The sequence below is a fragment of the Catharus ustulatus genome, chromosome 1, assembly GCF_009819885.2.
Source record: "Catharus ustulatus isolate bCatUst1 chromosome 1, bCatUst1.pri.v2, whole genome shotgun sequence".
Taxonomy (NCBI): Eukaryota; Metazoa; Chordata; class Aves; order Passeriformes; family Turdidae; genus Catharus; species Catharus ustulatus.
Genome location: NC_046221.1, coordinates 156,663 through 172,662, shown reverse-complemented (window position 1 = coordinate 172,662; position 16,000 = coordinate 156,663). Strand labels below are relative to the sequence as shown.

Genomic DNA, 16,000 nt, shown 5'->3' with positions numbered 1-16,000 from the left:
TCTTCTCCTCCAGCTTGGGCTCTGATCAACAGCAGTCCTGTGCCAAACCAGGCCCCTGGGATATGGCAGAGTGCTGAGGTGTGCAGGGGAGATGTGCCAACCCTGGGCACTGAAGGACAATGCCAGAACACGGCCCCAGAGGAATGCCCAGCTCTGGTGGGATGGGAGATCCCACAGCAGAGGGGTGGGCTGGAGAGGGGACATGCAGGGCAGGAATGCTGGGCCAGCTGGTCCCTGTGCACAGGACAGCAGGTGTGAAGCTGGGACGGGGGAAGGCAGAGATGGGCAGGGAGTGATGGGCTGCCACAGCGAGCGAGGAGTCTGCTACAGCTGCACAAGAGCGGGGATCATCGAGTCCCAAGGCACAGGCAGACCCCTGAGCACTGAAGGGAGCCGTGTGTGTGCTCTGCCAGCCCTGACTTTGCATGCTGCTCACAGCTGTGGGCAGAGCAGGACGCCAGTGCTGGCAGTGCTGGGCTGGCTGCACCCCAGGCTGCCCCACAAGCAGCAGCTCAGGGCTCCAGCGTCTCTCTGTGCTGTGCTGGGCTCCAGGCTCTGCTGCACGGGCACGGGGCACAGCCTTGGCAGTGCTGCAAGAAGGGAGGTGCCAGGACACCCCCAGCTGCCGCAGGCACCCTCCGATGTCCCTGTCAACCCCTGCTGCCTCCCTTGCGCCTCTCCCGTGGCAAAGGGCTGCCTTGCTGGGGGTGCAGACGTGGCCCCAGCCCCTCCACTCCTCGATGTGTTCTGGGTGTGTGTGCCCGTGTCATCATCCTCATCCCCATCCCAGTCCTGTCCCAGCCCTGTCCGGCCCCTGCACCCATGTCACCCCTCCTCGCCGTGCCCATGGGTGGCCCCGCAGCGGCCGGGCCCCAGCCCAGTGCTGGGTTTGGTTAATTTCCTGGCGACTGCATTAACGGCAATGGAAGCCGAGGGACGGCAGCTCCTCTGGGGCCCATTAATCATCCCCCTCAGACAAGCTGCCTTGATTACAAGTGGCAAGAAATTCATTAGGGCTGCGGCTCTGACAACTTTTATCTGCGCGGCTGGATCTGACTCATTAGGCAGCCAAATTAAAGCCATGATGGGCCCTGATGAAATTCACTGCTTGTTTATCTTGTGCGATCTGATACATCTGCCCATACATCATCTCCCGCGCGGGATCCCGCCCTACCCAGCCCTGGCGCCTCCCTTCCCATCCCGGCCCTGCCCGGACCCGGCTCTGACCCCCGGACCCGGCTCTGACCCCCGGGGTGTCCCCTGCCTGTCCCCCCGCTCTGTGCCTGGGGCTGTGAGCAATGACCAGGCACCGTGCGGGGACAGCTCTGGAGTCAAAACCGTGCAGTACCCTGAGCGGGACGGGACCCACAGCGGTCATCAGTGTCCGTGGTGTGGGGCCACAAAGCCCCGAGCAGCGGCCATGGGGTGCAGCCCCCAGGGCACCCAGAGCCCTGGCCGGGTTCTGCTGGCAGTGGCACTGCTGTGGGGGACAGCCCCGTGGGGACAGGCCCTGTGCCCTACTGCTGCCCACAAATCGCAGACAGGTGCTGGGCATCCCGGTGATGCCCATTTGCCGGCACCCGGGGGCAGGGAATGCCCCAGATCCCTGCAGGCTCTGACACTGTCCCGAGGAGCCAAGAGTGGGCCAGACCCCACAGCAGCAGCACTCGTGCCCTGCCTTGCCTCGCCCCAGCCCAGCGTTGCTCCAGTGTTGGAGCCCATCTGCGTGCCGAGGTGACCAGTGTGGTCTCGGGCTGAATGAAGCAGGAGCTCCATGCTCGGGGGAAGCAGAGTATGTCCATGCTAGGGGCAGAAGCTGTGTCTGTGTTTCGGGGCGCTGTGTCTGTTTTTGGGGCAGGAGCCAGGTGTCGGTGTTCAGCTGATGCCAGGGAGGGCACAGGGCAGCCAGCCCCCTGCTCTGCTGTACACGAGGGCCGTGCCAGGGCAGCAGCAGTGGGACTGTCCCTGTGCTGCTGGCCCCGAGAGGGTCTGCGGCAGCACCCTGAGTACCCTGCCCCAGGCAGGCAGCAGCACTCACACCATCCAGCTGAGGCTAGAGCCAAGGTGATGGAGGTGGGTGCCACAGGACAGGAGCCACGGATGCAGCCTCAGGCTGGGCACCACCCACACCACAGGTTTGCAGCACTTTCCAGAGACTGGGCACTGCCAGAAAAAGCCCCACAGGGTAAACTCACAGTCAAAGCCCCACTGGCCTTCTTGCAGCCCCAGCTGAGCAGCTCAGGATCTGCAGGTGGGCACAGCAGGGCAGCACTGCCCACCCCACAGCCGCTGGGATCATGCTGAGCACAAGCAGAGGTGCTTTTAGGAGTGATGGCCAGAGCAGACACCTGCCACAGGATCAGCTGTGCCTCCGTGTGTCCAGCCAGCCTTCCTCTGGGGGAAAAGGGGCTGGTGTGGCACTGTCCCAGCTGCCCTGGCCTGTGCTCAGGAAGGTACAGCACCAGCACACTCCACTACAGCACCTGCCCCTGTGCCCCTTCATGGGGCAGGCCCACAGCTGGCTGCAGACGCTCACAGCACAGGGAGCCACAAAGCCCTGGGGGCAGTGCCAGCCTGGCTGGTCAGGACACTGGACGAGCTGGCACAGGCTGCCGGGCACGGTCAGAGGGAGCTCACGACCCTTCCCAGGTGCCAGCCATTGGGACTTTGTTTCTCTCTTGCCCTTTGTTTCTGTCCTGCACCTGAGCTAGTCCTGGAGCCGCTGGCTAATGAATGGCACCAGCACCGTATTGTGCAGCACATCTTCATACAAAACCCTTGTCAGGGAATGCTGAGGACCAGCTCTGTTGTACTGACTGAATAAACCCTCTGTGGGATGTAATCCCTGCTCCTTTCCCAATTCTTTAAGAACCACCGCACAGGTAAACAAGTGGATAGAGCTGGGCAGGAAGAATTCTCTTGTAAATGCTGAATTTACAGCATTAGGGCAAAATAAGTCTTGTTCATATGAATGTGTGTATATAGGTGTGTGTGTGGTGTGTGTGTGTGTGTAAATGTATTTGTATAAACAAATTCATGCTTGTGTCATATCCATACATCATATCCATACACTCTGTGTATTTTACTCAGTGTGTCTGCACCTGTATCTACCTTTTACTCTGTGTGTGTGTGTGTGTGTGTGTGTGTGTGTGTGTGTGTGTGTATCCGTGCATATACATGTGTACTGGTGCATGTGTGGGATTCCTTCCTGAGCAGTTCATACTCCAGGACACAGGGTAACAGCCAGAAGCTTGTAGATGGGAAATTCCAAATAGATGCAAGTGAAAAAACATACTAGAAAGTGGTTGGACAGTGGTACAGGGGCCCAAAGAGCAGAGGTTGGAGATACTGGAGGTCAGATGGGCAAGTTCTTCAGCATCTTGAATGGGACAAGCTTTGAGCAGGTGTTGGAGCAGAGACCTCCCGAGGCCCCATCCAGCTCAACAGCCCTGGGTCTGTCTCCACTGCCCAGCTTTTCATTGTGGCTCCCCTCCCACCAACCCCAGTTTGACCCAGCACACAGAGCTCCAGCTCATGGGGGCCCCTACAGCTCCCCCAGCTGAGGAGGGGCCACAGCTGCTTCAGACAGTGCAGGCAGTGCTGTGCAGTGTGCTCGCTGTGCAGGGTGGGCAGTGCTGTGCCCTGTGCTTGCTGTGCAGGGTGGGCAGTGCTGTGCAGTGTGCTCGCTGTGCAGGGTGGGCAGTGCTGTGCAGAGCCCTCGCTGTGCAGGGTGGGCAGTGCTGTGCAGTGTGCTCACTGTGCTCACTGTGCAGGGTGGGCAGTGCTGTGCACTGTGCTCACTGTCACTGTGCTCGCTGTGCAGGGTGGGCACTGTGCTCACTGTGCAGGATGGGCAGTGCTGTGCTCACTGTGCAGTGCTTTGCTCTTTGCTCTCCACTGTGCAGGAGGCACCAGAGCTGTCACGATGCTCAGGGTTCACAGGCAGCTCTGCTCTGCTCTGCTCTGCTCTGCTCTGCTCTGCTCGGTGCCAGGAACACTCTGCTGCTCTGCAGCTCTCTCCAGCAGAGCTGGTGACAGCATGAGTCTGTCACCTCCAGCAGCACTATACAGAACTGCACCTCTGCAGCATTTGTGGGGATTTTAGCATGGCTGTTTGTGGGGTTGCAGTGTGTATTGGCTCTGGGATTGGTCTAACACAACAACAACGACAAGAACAAAATCTTCCACGCAGCTAAAAACTGTAGGTGTTGGAAGCCGGTGGCAGTCTATGGATGAGCATGCAGTGGAGCAGGAGTGCTCTGCACATGGATTTTGGGTGGGCAGTGGCCTCTGTGGTGGGGGAGGTGGGTTAAAGACACAATAAACCAGTGCTGCCACTGGGACAGGACATATCAAGCCAGTGTCAGTTAGAAATGCCCAGTGGGAATAAGAGAGTTCTTGGACATAAAATAAAATTTGACTCCTTTTAATGTCACTGCCCCAACCCTGGAGCTGGGGACATTTTCTGGAGTGCTGTGGTTAATGCACACTGCTGTGTGTCGGCTGCAGTGGCACAGACCCCTCATGTGGACACATTTGTAGTGGCAGAGCCCCGTGTGTAGCTGCAGAATGGCTTTACCTGGCCCCCTCCCTCCCACACAAGGTGAGTAGCAGTTCATGTGCCAGAGCACTGCAGCAACTGCCAACAGCTGAGTCCCCTTTGCAGCCACGGAGCACAGCCAAGCTCAGTCCCTGTCTCAGGCTCCCACCTGAGGATGGAGAGGAGGTGCAGGTGCAGGCAGCTCCACCCCAGCCTGTTGAAAAAGGAGCTGAGTTTTCCTGAGGGCAGGGCAATGGGGGCTGCTGCCAAAGTACATTTACTCCCCTTATCCAGAGGTGCTGCTATCTGAACAGGGCAAATCCATGCTGGGGACGCTGTGAGCAACACCAGGCCAGGCATTTCCTGAGGATACCTTCTTGTTTCCAGGTCAGTGGTGCAGGGACAGAGGTAAGTGTGTCCTGCAGTAGGAGCCAGCTGTGCTGAGAATTCAAATCTAGAAAGGATTCTGCAGGAACCCTCTTGGGACCTGCAGCAAATATTTCTGTGGAAAGAGGCACCCACCAAGGACATCTGGAAGCACAGCTTTGTCCAAATGATTGCTGTGATCTGGGCTGTGTCTGAGCCAACTGGAGCCAACAGCCAAGGGGCAGTGACAGCCACCCCTCAGTGCTCCAAAACTCCAGGGCACTCCCGGAGGACTCAGCTGAGCACGGACCCCACACTCCAGGTGAACAGAATGCACCTGCCAAAGAGGGAAGAGAGATGGGGAGGGAGCCCTGCTCCCGAGGCAGCAGAGAGATGGCCCAGCCCTTGCTATAGCGTCAGGGATGGCGCCCAGGAAGGTGGAGTCAGCTCTGGCTGTCAGGGATATTTCCTGCTCTCCCAAGGTAACAGCGCCTGGCTGGACCATTTGTGACCCAAACTCCCTATCAAACCTGTGAGCAATTGGTGTCCCAGCAAAACCTTGGAGAGAGCCTTCCATCTCTCCAGGAACCTCTGGGGGCATTGCAATGGGTGTTGCTACCACAGCACAGGCACAGGAGCTCCCTTGCCCCATGGACTCAGTGAAGTTTGTCAAACCAGAACAGTTTCCCCAGGCTGGACATACCCGGGGAGCCACAAGGCCCTTGTGCTGTTGTTGACTGGGCACGCAGCTGTGCGTGCAGCTGTGCCCTGTGCAAAACTGGGTCTTCGTGGGTTTCTGGGGCTGGGCTCAGTATCTGAGGCGGCTGGCTGTGGAAGCAGCACCTCATGCGATAGCTCTCAAGAGCAGGGAATGGCTGGCCTGGGTGTGCGAGCCCCTTCTGTTGTTGTGCCTGTCCCGGGGTCTCAGCACCAGGGAGCGGCTGTGCCGGGCCGGGGCAGGGGCCGCAGCTCACACATCCCCCACCCCGGGAGGAGCTGCCGAGGCGCTCCCGAACCAGTCCTGGCCCGGCTCCGCCGGCGGGAGCGCCGGCCTGGGGATGCTCCCGGGCGCTTCCCGGCTGCCCCGCTCCTTCTCCCTCCCCCGTCCCGACACGGGCAGAGCCGCGGGTGCGGTGGAGCCCCGCAAGGCGATCGCTGCTGCTCGCACAGCCTCCGGCTCCGCGGGCCCCGGCACCGGGCGAGGGGCGGCTGAGCCCCCGAGCCTCCCTTCTCCCCGGCCGCCTCTCGGGGTGTCCCTGTCGCTGTCCCTGTTCCCATCCCTCTCCCGTCCCTGTTCTCCTTCTCTGCCTGCTCCTGGCCGGGGCGGCGGGACCCCCGTCCCTACAGCGAGGAAGAACGTGGTCTTGCTCCATAGAAAATAATTTATTGAAATCACAGCTATACACGGGCGGGCGCCAGCGGCAGCGCGGGCCCGGCCCGGCCCGGCCCGGCTCAGCCCAGCCCAGCGGGCGGCCAGGGCCCCAGGACCAGGCGGCCGCACTCCCCGTGGCACGGACAGAAGGACAGGCTGCCGTATGTACAGAGTTTACACGGAATAAATAAGGGACATGTACACAGGAGTGGGAGCGGGCGCTCGCCCCGCCCCGCCCCAGGGTCCGGGAGCCCCGCGGGCTCAGGGCCGGGCGCCCTGCTCGATCTGCTGGTGCTGGCTGCGCACGGCGAAACGATTGACGTGCACCGGGATGGGCACCACGATTTTGGGGTTGCGGACGGGCTCTCCCGAGCGGTTGCTGACATTGCCAGCCTTGATGCGTTTCCACTTGGCGCGGCGGTTCTGGAACCAGATCTTCACCTGCACCTCGCTCAGCTTCAGGGCGTGTGCGATCTGCGAGCGCTCCGTCAGGCTCAGGTACTTCTTGCAGTGGAACTCCTTCTCCAGCTCCAGCAGCTGCTCGCTGGTGAAGGCCGTGCGGCGCCGGCGGCTCTTCCCGGCCCCCGAGCCCGGCGGGGGCTGCTCGGCGGCGGGGCCGCCCTTGCCCTTGCCCTTGGCTCCCAGCGCGCTGCCGGCGGCCGCCCCGTCCAGGAAAGGCTCCTCCTCGCTCTCGCCCGCCGAGCTCTCCTCCTCCCGCTCGCTGCACGGCGTCGCCGCCGACTTCACCTCCAGCTTCTCCTCGTCTGAGCTGTACGCCTTGCCGTCTGCGGGGCACACAGCGTCCGTCAGTGTCTGCTGGGGCCCCCCGCCTGCCCCGCCGCGCTCCCACAGCCCCCCAGCCCCGAGGAAAGCTCTCCCCGCTCCCTCGGCAGGACGCTGCAGCTCCTCCCGCACTCTCGGACCCGTCACTGCCGCGTCCCGCAGCCCCGGCCCCGGCCCAGCCCCGCTCCGGGCAGCGCAGCCCCAGCGCTGTCCCCGCTGCCGCGGCCACCCTGGGCTCTGTCCCCCTCAGCAGCTGCCCCAGCCCCCAGCCCAGCCGCAGCACCATCATGCTCTCAGTCTAGCGGGGAGCACCTCAGCGCTTCCAGGGCTTGTCTGGACCTTCGCACAGGAAAGAACGCCCATACCTTCCTTGCCTCTCAGCTGAGCCCTCCCTGTCCCTTCCCAGTGCACCGCACCATCGATGTTGTTAGAAGGTAGCCAGCCAAGAGCTGAAGAACTGTCCTGGAAACAGCATCCAGAGACAGCTCCAGCCCAGCAAACCTCTAAAGGACACGGGGTGCAGCCACTTCTGGCTCTCCCTCCCTAATCCAAGCATGCACCACAGCAGACCGGGAGCAAGGTGCTGAGGCAGCTGATGCCAGCAGTGGGCAGAGAGGCAGGACAGAACCTGTCAGCATCACACAACAGACAGCACCTCAGCCCAGGCCCCCAGGCCAGAATGCAGTGCTTGGATCACCACAGACACCTCTGTTAAGGATATCCCTGTGAGGATATTGATAGGGTACTGGGGTATGAATCCCCTCTTTGCAAGCTTCTTGTATCCCAAACTGCTGCCTGAATGATAAAACAGCCATGGAGCAAAGGGAGGACATAGTGGGAGACAGACAGAGGAAAGAGGTCGGGAAGAGTCACTTCCATAGTAAAAGGGCTCAAACAAAGTGAGAAGATGTTCTCAGCCACAGACAGGGGTCATGGAGGAAGGACCCACAGCTATGCACAAGCAGGTGAAGAAGCTTTTCTGTCATGCTGAGACTAGAAGAGACCAGAAAATTCTTCAAGTCTGACCCAAGAGCAGTAATCACTGCTGGAAGGAGTTGCCCTGAAGCACTGCTGTTCTATATAAAACAATATGCACGAGGAGAAGCAGCAGCTCTCCAAACTTCTAAGCAGTATCCAGGTACTGACACACGCAAGCTGGGCCACTGGATCACTGGCCACCTCACCTCATCTCAGTGGGAAAGGCAGAGCAGCCCTCAGAAACCTGACAGTGCAGGGTTTAAATACACAAACAGAACTGCAAGAGCCCAGAAAACATTCCTGATAGTCTGGTGGCTGTGGAGCTCCCACATCCCTTGCTAGTCCTGCAGCAAGCCTGAGGCTTCCTGAGAGCAGGTGGGTGGCTTTGGAGATCCGGAATCTTCTCCCTGCTCTTCCTGCTTCCTACAGTGGGAAAGAGCACTCATCTCTTTATCTCTTCATCTCTATCCTGCTGCAGAGTGATTTCTTTCTTCCAGAGGGTCAGGAGAAGAGATTTCCATGTGCGTAGAGGGTGAATACCCAGAGAATTCGTGTTTGTGGGGGTGAGGATCAGCAGCAGGGGGCAAGGAGCACTTTGGCTGCTGTTGCACAGCCTCATGCAAGCACTTTGCTGAAGAAAAGAAGAGCTTTCACCTCTGTGTACCACCTCTCTCTGGTGGAGCATCGGGCCTGACAAGGTAAGAGAGCTCTCAGGAGGAATTCAATGTCTTCCCCAAGGGCTCTTTAGATCCTGCCCTGACACTGCAATTCCCCAGGGAGGGAGGGGAATCCCAGCAGCCACACCAGCAGACAGTGCTGGGGGGGCAGTTTGCTCCTGTCAGCCCAGGCTGTGCCCAGGAGACTGGAATACTCTGGATACCCTCTTCTGAACCAGACTCCAAATTTTAAATGGAGCACTCTCACATTTGTGTTGCATAAAAGGGCTGGGTTTGCAGTGAGGAACTTGGAACTATTTGATAACAGAATCTAAATTGGATGTTTTCACAAAGAAAATTGGTATATTGGTCTGTTAGTCACCTACTATGTAGGGAATCCCACCCATGTGGTTGGGGTAAACTGAGACTTTCAAGGCCTCTGAACATAAAGTGAAGCTGTCACAAACAAAGCATCATGACTGAAAAATCAACAAGAAGTAGTAGATGAAGAATAGTGTTGACCTGCTGGTTTGTTTTTCACAAAGCCACAGCTGTTTATTGATCTTGTCAAAGACATTGAAGAGAGTCCAAAGGGGGTCAAAAAAATGCTCTGAGGGCTGGAGCACCTCTGCTCTGAGGCCAGGTTGAGAGAGTCGGGGTTGTTCCATCTGGAGAAGAGAATGCTCTAGGGAAATCTTATTGCAACCTTTCAGTACTTAAGGAGAGTTTATAAGAAAGACAAAAAGAGACTTCAAAGTCTCTTGTGATAGGACAAGGGGTGATGATTTTTAGGTAAAAGAGGGTCGATTAAAGAATTATTCACAATGAGTGTGGTGAAACACTGGCCCAGATAAGTAGTGGATATCACATCCCCAGCAGCACTCAAAGCCAGGTCAGACAGGGCTCTGAGCAACCTGACGCAGTTGAAGATGTCCCAACCCATGGCAGGGGATTTGGACTAGGTGGCCTTTTAAGGTCCTTGCCAACCCAAACCATTCTGTGATTTCATGATTATGGAGGTGGAAAGCACATTGAAGAGAGGCAACAAAGCTATTGAAGCAGCATCAGGAAGACCTGGATCGGGAATGGGTGATGAGCCCTGTGTGGGTAAGCACAGAGGAGAACAGAAACCTTGTCCCTGACTGAATGTGCAGTCACTACACCAAACCAAGAAAGAGTCTCAGACTGCTGCCTGAATCTCAGGAGATCTGTACAGCTCAGGAACAAACCCAGTCTCACGAGAGGTATGGGGAGCTGGGGATGTAAGTACCCTTACACCAGGGATCAAGCCTTTGTGGCAGCTGTACAAATAAACCAGACTTCAAGCCTTGCTGCTTCTCACCACCACTTTGCTTACATGCCTCTCTCTGCTCAAGAAGGGTGGCAATTGCTGGAAGCAGGTTTCAAACCCGGAGAGAAGTCCTCAGATAGTGCATTGATTCCTTTGGCTGATCCAGGAAGCAACTGATCCTGTGTCCACAGACACCTGCATGATGGAGATAGTAAGAGAGCATAGGGACAGAAGCAGTCACTCCAGAGTGTAAGTCGCTAGATGTCAGCAAAATTATCAAAAGGGGGCATTTATTCTTCACAAGGTTCTTCTACAGGTAAAATAATCTGTGGAACATCTTGCCATCTTGATGTGGCTGATGTCAAGGTTATCCTCCTTTCTGGTGGACTGCAGAGGAGATTAGATAAGGCCACAGAAAACAAATTAATCGAAGTTTACTAAATATACAGAAACAACAGGCTCAGGAAATCCCTGATGTGCAGGGTTGCCCATCTTTACAGATGGTTGGATGTGAGGAAAGTATCATTTTAAAATTGACCATAGAACAGGTTGTGCTCTCTTGCTGTTCCCGGGACAATTGCTTTTGGCCAGGGCCACGGACTGGATGTGAGTACAAACTGCATTATAGATAGTTTTTGATGACTCCTGTGACATGAATCATCTTTCTATTCCTTAATACTGGAAAAAGCTCACAACAACCCTCCTGAGTTTCCTCTAAGATGTTTGTAAAACAAACCCCACTGTCCATCTCCAGTTTTGTCTGGTACAGCCAGGAGAAGCACTAGGTAAAGGAGAAGATGGGCACATTTGGCCTGAGAAATCCTCTTGGACCTGGGCAAAGCAGTCCACAGAACTGAGTCCACATGGGCATATGCCTGTGCAGTAGGACAAGCATCCTTTGTGGCTCCAGAGCAAACCCAGTGCTCAGAGGCAGCAGGGGATGAACAGCAGCAGCAAGACATCTTCCCTTCTATCATAGGATCCAGCTGCAAGAGGAAAAGTCTTAGAGGTAGGATTTCTTGGATTCAGAAGTGGCCACGGTCTGGGACAGTTCATCTGAGTCCCTTGGGAGGAGGGAACATATCGGGCTCAGTTATGGAGGAGCCATAGAGGGAGATCAAGCACAATGCAGTTCGTCTGCTCACAGACTGGAAAGATGAGGTTGTACAGACACGGTTTTGGCCAGGGCAGTGCTGCCCCCGAGAAAACTTTCACAAAAAAAGTAAGATTGCATTGGGCTTTTGACTCAGCACAAAGAGCAGGGAGCACCGGAGGATGCCCAATAACCCACAAAGGGAAGGGGAAGGCAGAATGCCCCCATTATCCTACCTGGGGTGAGAGGTCCTAAGGGGTACCTGAGTGAGTGCTCTTCTGAGGGACGAATAAGGCAGGGCAAGGAAGACACCTGGGCTTACCCAGGAGAGATTAAAGTGAGGATGGAGAACCAACAGCTGAACATTGCAAGAAGCAGCAGAGATTCTCAGCTCACATCCATGACAAGAAGCCTGTGAGACAAAGGTGGATCCCACAGGTGGAGTGGCCAGGAGAGACAGCTCAAGAGATGCCATGCCAGAGAAGCAGCAGCTGGCTCGTTTCTGTCTTGCCGCAGGGACCCCTCATGCCCCGTGCTGCAGGACCGGGGGGTGAGTGCTGGACCTGGCTGAGGAACGCGGAGAAACAAGTCTCTGAGGCTGGAGCGGGCACACTCGGGGAGTGGTGGCAGCGCACAAAGGCGAGGACCCCGACGAGAGCCGTTCCCGGCTGCACCGGGGGTCCCGGGAGGGGCGCAGCCGCCTGCCCGCGCCGTCGGGCCGAGCCGGTGCCGAGCCGGCAGGAGGGAGGAGAGCGGGACCTGCTCCACCGTCACCCCTTGCGGGCCGGGCTCGGGGGAAACTTTAGAAAGCCGGTAGTCGCAGCACGGCGACGCGGCACCATGCTGGGGACAAGGCGCAGCCCCGTCCGCACCAAACGGGACCGGGACCGGGACCGGGAACGGACCAAGATCGGTGCGGGCGGGGAGGGCTGCGGACCGAGCCGTGGGACTCGCGCCACCTCCCGCCTCGCTCGCCCCGGGCCGAGTGCCAGGACCTCGGAGAGCTCCGTGCAGCTGGTCCGGCCGCGCCGCTCCAGCCCCGCCGTGGCGTGCCCCATGGCCGGCCGCTCTCCCGCCCTCCTGACCCGCGGCCCCGTCGAGGCAAGCCAAGTTTGACTTCCACCTGCGAAAGCTGTGGACCGGGCCTGGGATGAAGGGGAATCGGTTCGGTCCTCCCGGCTCGGCCAGACGGGACCGAGGGCAGGTCCCGCGGCGGCGATCCCCGGTTACCCCGCCGTCCTGCTCGCCGCGCCCCGGTCTCCAGCACCTCCGCTCCGCGGCCGCCGTCCCGGGGAGCTCCAGCCCGCACGACCGTCTGCCCCCAGGTGCCGCTGGGACGGCGGAGAGGGCCCGGGCAGGTCTCCCCGGGGCTGCGGGGTCCGGCTGCTCTCCGCCGGGCAGGACGGGCCCGCGCCGCTCTTACCTGCGAGGCCAGGGAAGGGGTCCGGGAAGTGCAGCGGCGGCTCGGCCGGCCCCTTGTCGCGGCCCGGGGGCAGCTCCTCCGCCTCCAGCCCGTCGGCGCCGCGCCGGCAGCCGGCGTCGGGGGTGGCGCGCGGCGGGGGCAGCTCCTGCGGAGGGTAGAAGCCGTCGGGGGGCTCGGAGAAACTGGGCAGGGCGGTGGTGAGCGCCACCATGGAGGGCACGGCCTGGCCCAGGCTGGCGCAGAAGGTGTTGGTGAGGCGGCCGGCGAAGGAAGCGAGCGGGGCCAGCGGCGGCAGCCCCGATTGCAGCGGGGCGTGGGACAGCGCCTGCGGGAGCACCAGCGGCCGGTACGGCATGAACATGGGGTACCCGGTGTAGAGCAGGTGCCCGGAGCGCGGCGGCGGCGTCCCAATGAGCGAGTCAATGGAGAAGGCGGTCCCCTGGCCGCCGGGTCTCTGCATGGCGAGCGGGCGCCTCCGGCTCAGCCGGCACCAACTTTCCGGCGAGCTCGGGCCGCCGCCAACTCGCCGCGATCCCGCCGCCGCCGCGGCCCCGGCCCGCGCCCTCCGCCTCCCGTGGGCTCCGGCGCCCGGCGAGAGCTGCCGCCCGCCCGCCCGCTCGCTGGCTCGGCGCGGCGGAGTGGAGGCGCGCTCGGAGCCGCCCGCCCGCCCGCCCCGCCGCGGGGGGGCCGGGCCGGGCCGCCGAGGGGAGGGGGAGAGGGGAGGGGAGGCGGGCGGGGGTGTCGCCCTCTGCTCTCATCCATCTTCTGCACATCACGGTCGAGTTCCTCCTTCAGCGCCCGCTCCGGCGGGGCAAGGCGCCCCGCTCCCCCGGCGCGGCCGGCCCCTGGGAAGGCACCTCCCCCTCCCGCCTCATCAGCTGTTATTAATGGTGATTGATGATTAGCAATTACGGGGCCAGGACAAGGGTGCTTTTGTGGGGACGGGACGGGGCCCGGCCCGGCCGCTCCGCTCCGTCTGGCCCTGTCCGGACCCGGGCCCGGGCCCACGGACGGGGTGAGCCAGCTCCGCTCCGCCCGGTACCACCCTGGCCGCCGCAACCGGACCCGAGCCGGCCCTCTCGGCAGCTCCTGACGGCCCAGCCTGCGGGGAGTGACCCGGGAACGGCGACGAACGGCGGGCTCCAGCGCCCCGACGGACTGGCTGTGCCGTGCCGTGCCGTGCCGTGCCGTGCCGTGTCCGCAGATCGCCGGAACAGGGCACGGGAGAGCAACCACGGGGCAGAGTTGGGACCGTCCCTTCTCGGCCCTGCATGGAGCGTTGTCAGCTCGGAGCGGGGTCTCCGTGAGACCGGGGTCTCGGGCGCCGCGGGGCCGGGAAGATCGCGGAGCCTCCCGCAGACGCATTCGGTCAGGGTGGGAGGGGGTGTGTGAAATGGCCCCTCTTGCTGCTGCCCCGCGGCCCCGGCACCGCTCTCCCCGCGCACTCCGTGTGTCGGACTCGCCCCCGGGTGGCGGCCGGTGGCCCTGGTGCGCATCGCTCCATCTGCAGAGCAGCGAGACCCGCGCGAGCCGAAAGCTCCCGAGCCGCGGCGAGAACTGCGCGGCTTCGCTGTGCTCTGTGTCCAGAGGAACATCGCCTGCCCCTCGTGGGGAGGCCCCACGCTAAAACAGAGGACTTTTCTTCCCCCAGCTAGGCATTTGGGTTGTTCTCTGTCTATAGAGAGCTGCTCACCAGACCTGCAATAGACAAACTGAAGCCCTGCTTCAGAAGAGTATCAGGATTTTTAAAGTGCTTGGAAGCCAAGAAATGCAAGCTGAAATCACATTTATGCGCACTCCAACTGTTGTTTCAGCGGCACAGTGACACTCCAGACCTCTAGCTGTCACCTAGGGCTATTCCTCTTCTCAAGTCCCCTGTATGTTGCTGCCTGCATTCCCTCTTTGACCAGGGGTGCAGCACTCCTGGCTGCTTGGCTACCCAGGCTCCCTGGTGGCATCGATATCTGTGTAAACACAAGGATTTCTCCACCATCACCTTCTGCTCTGTCCCTGAGGGGGTCTGGAACACCACTTTGAAGTGTGTGTTTTCTGTGGGACAGCCCAGCCATGGAGTTGGACACTTGGATCCTGTGTGGAGCATTTAAGTGAAGCAAAATGGGCCCACTCTGCTGAAAGTTGGCTGCTCAGCCTTCCTCCACTAAACAGGCACAATATGAATCCCTGGTAGGGGGTTTCAGATATGGGCCAGATATGATATCACACAGCCTCTTCTTCCTTTCATGTCTTTTGTGACTTTTTCTGTGGCACATCCTTGTGGTCCCAAAGAATTATCCCTCCTCAGCAAGAATGGCCCTGCTCTGAATGAGGAGAATGGGTGTGAAGAAGTCAATGGTAAAAAAATCATCCAGGCTCAAATACTGAATCAGGAAAATGAGGCCTGGCACAGGGGATCCCCACTGCAGAGACCAGCTGTGACACAGTAAGGGACATGGCTCCAGATCTGCTGGTTAGCATCTCTGTCCTGTCTGTCTTTGCCCCAGCTCTCCTGTCTCATCCACCAGATGTCTGTGGTAAAGGAACCTTCAGATTGGAGTAGTCTTCAATGCACAAAGCTGGGGTCCATTCCCTGCTACTAAAGCACCTTGGACCGTGGAGAAAGTGAAAGCATAGCCATGTGCTACTTGTACTTGTTCCTAACACTACTGGCTCTCAAGATTGCACTCAAAAGGGCCCAGATCCAGGCTGTGCAAGCAGCTTTCTGACTCCTGAGCAAATACAATTTGTTCACTTGTTCAATGAACCTTTTCTGTGCAATCAACCCACACCTCACACCCACAGATAGCTTAGCAAGATATTTGAGAGCAAGAGGAAACTGCTCTCTCTAGTGACCTTGCTGGGGAGCTGAGCGAGCTGGGAGTGGGCTGTGTCTCCCACGAGGGCGGAGGGCAGCCCGTGCCCACCGCGGCAGGTCCTGCCTGAAGGAACCAGCACAAGCTCAATACTGCCCTCTGCACAGCTGTGGCTTGCACTCCGCAAGTCCCTGTGATGTCTCCAACACAAAGGTTCTGCTTACCTGATCATAGACTCGCATTACCTGCAGCTCCCCTCTCCCTTCAAACACTGAGTCTCTGTTCCATGCTGGGAGCAGCAAGGAAAGGCTGCTTCCAGAGGGGTGGGAAGCCGGGCAGGAAGGGCTGTAACAAGGCTTCACTGACTAGGGTGCATTCCCACAGGACCTGAGGAAGGTGAGCAGAGCAGATCTGATGACAGATGGCTGCATCCTATGAATTGGCCCTGACCCTGGAGAGCCAAACCTCCAGGAGAGGGGAATGTACTCAGGGCCCCAACAATTCACTCCACTTTAGTTTACTTTGTCTCATGAGACTTTGTTGTAGAGATAGAAACTCAAGTGCAAATAGTAAAGCAAAGATTCAGAGAAGGATACGTTGAAAGACTGCAGAAAAAAGAAAGGTTGTAAGAATAATAAAGCAAAGATTGTGCTGCTATACCCTCATGTGTACATCAAAGGGGCAGAGT

The 16,000-nt window shown here is 59.1% G+C and overlaps 1 protein-coding gene across 1 annotated transcript; it reads right to left on the bottom strand.

Moving 5' to 3' along the window:
- Nucleotides 1-6,411: 6,411 nt before the first annotated feature.
- On the bottom strand, nt 6,412-12,998 carry GBX1 (gastrulation brain homeobox 1). The gene is made up of 2 exons (XM_033067591.1): nt 12,503-12,998; nt 6,412-7,063 (listed from the first exon to the last, which is right to left on the bottom strand). Exons 1-2 carry the CDS (start codon nt 12,960-12,962, stop codon nt 6,540-6,542), a joined length of 984 nt encoding a protein of 327 aa, XP_032923482.1. The 5' UTR covers nt 12,963-12,998; the 3' UTR covers nt 6,412-6,539.
- Between the last annotated feature and the right edge of the window lie 3,002 nt (nt 12,999-16,000).

What these genes read in the sequence shown, in the direction of transcription:
- GBX1 (XM_033067591.1), bottom strand. Translation starts at nt 12,962, where the DNA reads ATGCAGAGACCCGGCGGCCAGGGGACCGCCTTCTCCATTGACTCGCTC. An exon ending in CCCCTTCCCTGGCCTCGCAG is followed by an intron (nt 7,064 to 12,502) that starts GTAAGAGCGGCG and finishes TGTGCCCCGCAG; the next exon opens with ACGGCAAGGCGTACAGCTCA.